The sequence below is a fragment of the Cyprinodon variegatus genome, unplaced genomic scaffold (genome assembly GCF_000732505.1).
Source record: "Cyprinodon variegatus isolate N-32 unplaced genomic scaffold, C_variegatus-1.0 Scaffold571, whole genome shotgun sequence".
In the NCBI taxonomy this organism is placed as follows: Eukaryota; Metazoa; Chordata; class Actinopteri; order Cyprinodontiformes; family Cyprinodontidae; genus Cyprinodon; species Cyprinodon variegatus.
In genome coordinates this window covers 461,279-467,681 of record NW_015151024.1, presented here as the reverse complement: position 1 = coordinate 467,681, position 6,403 = coordinate 461,279, and the positions used below count along the sequence as shown (strand labels likewise).

The window sequence follows — 6,403 nt, the reverse complement described above, 5'->3', positions numbered from 1 at the left end:
AGGTCCCTCCTGTACGGGACAGGTAAACGGAACAATAAGACTGCCACTATGGTTCCTAATCATAGCTTGTTTCATTCGGATCATTACAGTGTAACGCATTCTGAGCATGCGCACTGGACCGCCCCATCAGTTGGTTTCAAACTGGAGTATTTGAGCTATCTGTTGCTGCTCGTAGTAGCGATTTTAGTGACCGTTTCGTTTGAACAGATTATGCAAATGCATTTTATATGTGTGGACTCATCGTGAGTCGCTTGATCGATAGCAAATAACGCAATTTGAATATTCCGCAGAATTAGCTTTTTCAGTTGTTAGCCTTAACGGTGCAAAACAACGCTTTAGCTTAACTTAAAAAAAAAAAAAAAATCCTGTGTATTTTGGTCTTAATATATATTTATTTTGTTGCTTATGGGGTCATAGAGTCTTAAAACGTGTTAAAGACCTCACGGTTACTATCAAGCGTCGCACGCGGGTGGTATTTTTTTCTTTTGTAAAAAATGTGACACTGGTGTTGTAGGAAAACAGGATGGACAGAGACTTGTTGAGGCAGTGTCTGGTCCATCACGGAGAGTCACTGTTTAGCAGACTAAAGTGTGAGCAAACTGAAAATCCAGATTTCCAGGCGGTGGTGACGGACCTGTGCAAAGCCACGTATGATGGGAGGTATGGCCGCCAATTTAGTGCTCAGACATTACAATTGGATTAGTTTCTCATGATGTCTCTGTTTTCCTTGTCTAAGCATCATTTAGTGCATTTAATTCCCACAATCACCACTCGCAGATCTGAATTTGAATCTGAGTAAATTATTATTTCACAGCTTTAAAGGAACCAGGCCTACTTTTGAGTTGCTTTTCATAAAAAGGAAGTCAGTGCTGTTCTGCAAGCTGCTAAATTACATTCTTGTTATTTATTTTAGAACTTTAAAAAATAAAAAAACACTGCTTGAAAAAACTTTTTTAATAAGATATATATATATATATACATATATATATATATATATATATATATATATAAATATATATATAATCTAAATAATTTTACACTCATTCATAAAAAAAATCAATCTGAAAACACACAAAATGCCCTAATTGTATTTTCAAATGTTTCCTGTTTTGTTCCTCCCTCAGCATTTCAGATAACCAGTGCACCAGACTCAGCTTAATTAGTTCCAGTTTACCTCAAGGCTGCTATTAAAATGTTTTTTATTCTTTATTCTTCTGTGTTAAACAGAGGTGAAGAGCAGGCCAATCCTTTGGTAGAGCAGTTTATTGCCAGGAAGGCTGACATTCTCTTCTGCCCAGCATGGAAGACAGCCAATCCACCTCAGCAGCATGATGAGGAGGAAGAAGATGGAGGTTTGTGTTGTTTGAGTTGACCAAATTTTATCAGAAACATTTTTTTTAACTGCAGAAAGCCGTTAAAGTTTTCAGAATATGAACTTACTCAGTCCATGGGATGAAAACACATTTAGATCCACACATCCAAAAACCCAAGAAGATCACATCTTTGTAAACTATATTCCTTAAATATTTAATTAAATTTCAAATTTAGTTAAAAAAGGATTTAGTCATCCCAAATGGAAAATTCAGTTTGGGAATGGCTTTTCCAAGAGAGTCTGCGGTGTCTGAGGCCTTGCTGATGTCAAAGGCAAATGCCCTTAAAGCCTTTTAAAAGACTCGCCCTCTCTGCAAAAAAATGTGCGACAGCATGCACGAGCCCATTTCTCCTTGTGCACACTCTGTTTAAAGGTTGCTTTTCTCATAGCTCATACAAGCTTACTGTGTCAGAATGTCCGCTCTAACCCCTAAATCCCTCAATCACTATATAGTGTGGGGACTAAATAGTGGACTCAATCAACTTACAGTTCGGACAGATGATCACTTCCCCGTTGGTCCATCGTGCAGTGCCTGCGCCATCTTTGTTATTAGTCGCCGTTGCCGGGTAGTGGTAGCCTGTTGCGACAGCAGGCCGCTGTGACAGCAAATCTTATAATGCTTTGCGAGGAGAGCTCTCCGCGCAAAGCATTATAATCTGATATCTGATATATCTTCTGAGGCCTTTCTTTTTTCTCATACACTTCATAGACACTTTTTCTATTACGACCCTCTGCCATTTTTGAAGAACCCGAGTGAGGAAGGTGAACTTCAATGACTGTCTGAAACTGTAGCTCATCACAGATATGCCGCTGAAAGTAGCTACGAGCACGTAGGACGACCTTACATAAACATATCACCAGGATGACTGACAGTTAGATGGACCACTTATTTAGATTATCCACTCGAAAATAAAAGATTGTCCTCTATACCTTTTAATACTTACACATAAAGCTTAGTTTAAAGGCATGAAAGAGGATTCTGAGGTGAAAGATTTGTCCAACAGCTGTTTGTTTATTTTTGAATTGTGCGCATGCGTCAGTGCCCCTTCCTTCACAAAAGTTCTCCACGCTGGAAACACCAGACCAAAACTTTCAATTTTAGGGCATCCATGCATAAGAAATATGAAAACACTCAGAATATGTTTATAAGTTCCCTTTTCGTTTATATTTCAATCCGTTTTCACATCAGTGTGCGATAGGGGAGGTAATTCTCGCCAGGCAGGTATTTCTTGGTATTGATTATGTTCATGGTGGGGAATCCTGCTTCACAGCAGTAGGTTGAACCAAATATACTCAAAATGAGAGTAACGACGCAAGTAAAATTAGTCTCTGCTGTTGGAGAGCATACGGTAATTTATAAATGTTTTCAATCAGGTTGGGTCTGGATTAGCCAGCAGGTGGGTCCGGATCCAGACCACGGTCTGCTAATCCATGACCTCTGCTGTAGAGTGTATCAGTTTTCTTGAAACAGCATAGTGCAGTGAGTTGCAAGCTTTCCTGTGCAGCTGAAGGAAAGCGGACATGATAAAACCTGAAGTCTATACATATTGACAGGACTTCAGTTACTTTAAGTTTATTTTTATTTCCCCATCTGCAAGCCTGAGTCTCATCAGTGCAAAGACTATCATAACTGAAGCTTTTGGGGCTTGTTAAGTGGAATTTTGGTCTATTCCAGTCTGGCTTTTTTGTGTTTGTTTTTTTTCTATTGATATATATATTTTTTAAATGTAAACTAAGGATCCCAATATTGAATAACCATAAACCATTATGCCTGGAACTTAAAGTTCAGTTGAATGGTTTTTGATAGATTCTTGGGTCTCTTTCTAATATTTTACTACCATTGTAATCCACCTGAGATTTTCTTTCCTATTATTTCTGCATCCTTACCTGCTTTCATTAATATAATGCTGTTTAATACTATTAGCAGCAGTAGAGATTTAAACTTGAGGCAAATATACATAATGTGTCTCCTGAACTAGTAAGACAGCTCTCATATTTGCTTTCTGCAATTATGGTCTGTTTGGCTCACAACCAAATCAAACTACCTTGCAGCAACTTTTGTTCCTTCACATAGTCTGATTGACATGTAAGACTTGAAGGTATTCTCAATGCTTTTTAAACTGAAGCATAACTTTAAAACGTAGTCATCATGAAAACATTTTATTTGCCAACAATTAAAATGCCACTTTCCTTCCTGTTTTACTAGATCTAAAATAAACAAAGAAATGTTAATGCAGACATGCATTGCTTTGCTTTCAATAGCATTTCCTTTTTAGGAGATGAATCTTTATTTTTTATTTTTATTTTTTTTTACAGATGACTAGAGAAATATTTGATTAATCCCAGATAGAAGTTCAGTTCAGCTTACCGTATAGCATATATGTAGTTTATATATCACTGTAAATGTATAAAAGTTGATTATATACAAAATAGTGTCTTTAATACCATTGGTAAATCCATTAGCACAAGCACAAAACAATATATATATATAAAAAAAAAAACTAATTAATAATTAGAGGACATTGGAAAGTGACATGGACATCAATAAAGTGTAAAAGTGCGAAAAGTGACTCTTTTGAGTTGCTTTTCTCTGCAAACTGATAAATACCAAGATTCAGAACAGAATGAATGAATTCAAATGAAACAGAATAGAAGCAGAACCTTAGTAACTCTCTAAATTCTTTCAGAGCCATATGCCATCATGCCACCACTGGAGTTATTCATGGAGGTACCATACGAGGAGAGAAGATCTATGATTTACAGGGACTTGGAGAAGGGAGACGTCGTAGTGGGTCGGATCAACAACATTCGAGAATATGGCTTCTTTCTCACCCTGCTTTGCATGGCAGGAGGTCTGAAGAGAGACATCGAGGACTTAGAACTGTCTGTAAGTCAACTAGTAGACTAGTGGAAGAAACTGATTCATTAATTTCTCAGCCATCTGGCTGCGCCACTTCTTGAATTGCTGAATAAAATCTCACCCAGTAGGTACGAAGAATATTTTAATTCTGGACAAAGGTGGAGATTTATGTTAGCAAAGAGATCTTTTAAATTTGTATGCTTTTTTTTTTAAGGTACCGGTAATACAAATATTGTTCAATAAACATGTATACTTAAACATAATCCATCCAGCCTTTTTTGTCCACGTACATTAGACACTTTTGAATATTATTAAAAAGTCAACCTATATCAGTAACAAATTTTACTAAATGAATGTAATAATTGATTCAATTACATACAAACTGATGTTTTCAAACCTTATTTTTGTTTTATATGGTGAATTTCCATGTCCAGCTTATCAGAAAATATACTTTTTAATGAAAACATATGTGCTTAGTGAGAAATATCTTTATTACTTGCTTTAAAATTGTTCTTTTGAAAAGAAAGTCTTTCGAAGACTCATTTATTGAATAAAAGTTTACATTTATCTGTTTTTTTTAGTGCTGTATTCTTTTGTTTCTTCTTGTAGGCTCTCTGTCACGTCAGGGAAATTCCCTCCACCAGCAGCCATGATGATCCTCTCTCCTACTATCAAATCGGGGACTTGATTAAAGGTAACTGTCTTTAGTTTAAAATAAAAGGTCATATTTGTTAAAAACAGAAATATTTTGATATAATGAATTTATTGGGAGGTATCAAATGAGAAATGAAAATGAACAGGTTTCTTCTTTTAGAACCTTTATAGCAATAGTCAGATTTAGTGTGAAAGTATTTTCCCTGTGACTGTATGCAGATGATCTTAAACATATCCTGCTCAGAGGAAAATCCTTTTCTACATGAATCCTCTGGGGATTTTAGCTGCTCTATTCTCTCACATCAGGCAATATTGATGTTAGGGGTGTAAATAATAATAGTTTTGTATCGATGCATCGATCCAACAGCCGACGATCCGATGCATTGATACATCTGCAAGAGCATCGATTCATGATTTTTTTTCCTCCAGTTTATCCAGTTGCTCCTGGACGTAATTCTCCCTCCCGTGCTGCGGTGGCGCTAAACCTATTTTGCCCTCCTACCTCGCTTCCTGGTTATACTCTTACAGCATTTGTCTTGCAGTAAGCTTGACACAGTGATTATTGACACAGACAAGCTATCGAAGCATTGTCTGTGCTACACACTGTGGGTCTAGATACGGCCGAGGCGATGAGGAAGTGGGGGCGAGTTTAGTCCGACGACGAAGGGACATGAGGGCCAAAAAGAGCGGAGATCCAGGTGGGAAAAGGGTCCCAGTGTTTTCGCGCACCTCGCTCTTCTAGTGGGTCAAACTTCACGAGTTGCTTTACCCAATTTCGGTCATAAAAACAAAACAAGCCGGCCTCCTGTCTGCGGCACTGTCTGCGGTCAGCTACAATTTGGGAGAGGTTCAGCGGAGCGTCTGTGGAGGGGGCGGGGACGTCTGGAGCCGAGGTATTGCATTGCACTGATTTTGTGCAGTATTTTTGCAGTATTTTTTTTAATGCACCTTTTCTACTTCTGTTATTTGCTGTTGTTTCTCAAAAAAAATAAAAAATGCATATTACAGCTATATTACAGCTTCATTGATTTATTTCAAACTTGAAACATTGTCTAGCCTGTAAGGTGTAAAAAAAAAATAAATAAATAAAAAAATAAAGAACCAATTAATCGACTTGTATCGTGGTGTATTCTTGAGTATCGAAAATAATCGAATCGCTGGGTCAGGAAATCGATACTGAATCGAATCGCCATGATGGATGTGATTTACTCCCCTAATTGATGTTAATGCCAGGAAATTGTGTATTTCTATTTAAATGTAATATTTTCACCAACTGATATTTTGTTAATGTTTTCTATTTTAAATAGGGGAAAAAAAACAACTAATTAATCTATTTTTTTGTTTTATGCTCTGTAGCTGGAGTGAAAGACATTGATCGGTTCCAGGAAAAGATCACAGTGTCCCTCCATCAGGCCTCCCTTTCTCCCAGCTTGGCACACATCAAACTGGGTGTGTTAACCAGAGAAGATCTGCCTATACACTACAGGTAAAAAAAACCCCACTACACTCAATAAGCA

The 6,403-nt window shown here is 37.2% G+C and overlaps 1 protein-coding gene across 1 annotated transcript in view; it reads left to right on the top strand.

The window, feature by feature from the left end:
* The first annotated feature begins 115 nt into the window (after positions 1-115).
* The window catches only part of ttc14 (tetratricopeptide repeat domain 14), a 17,316-nt gene continuing 11,028 nt past the window's right edge, over positions 116-6,403 (top strand). Inside the window, exons 1-5 of the mRNA XM_015392045.1 lie at positions 116-660; positions 1,228-1,352; positions 4,060-4,259; positions 4,842-4,926; positions 6,243-6,372. Coding sequence (XP_015247531.1) covers positions 524-660; positions 1,228-1,352; positions 4,060-4,259; positions 4,842-4,926; positions 6,243-6,372 — 677 coding nt within the window. The 5' untranslated portion in view covers positions 116-523. The remainder of the gene's footprint in view (positions 661-1,227; positions 1,353-4,059; positions 4,260-4,841; positions 4,927-6,242; positions 6,373-6,403) is intronic.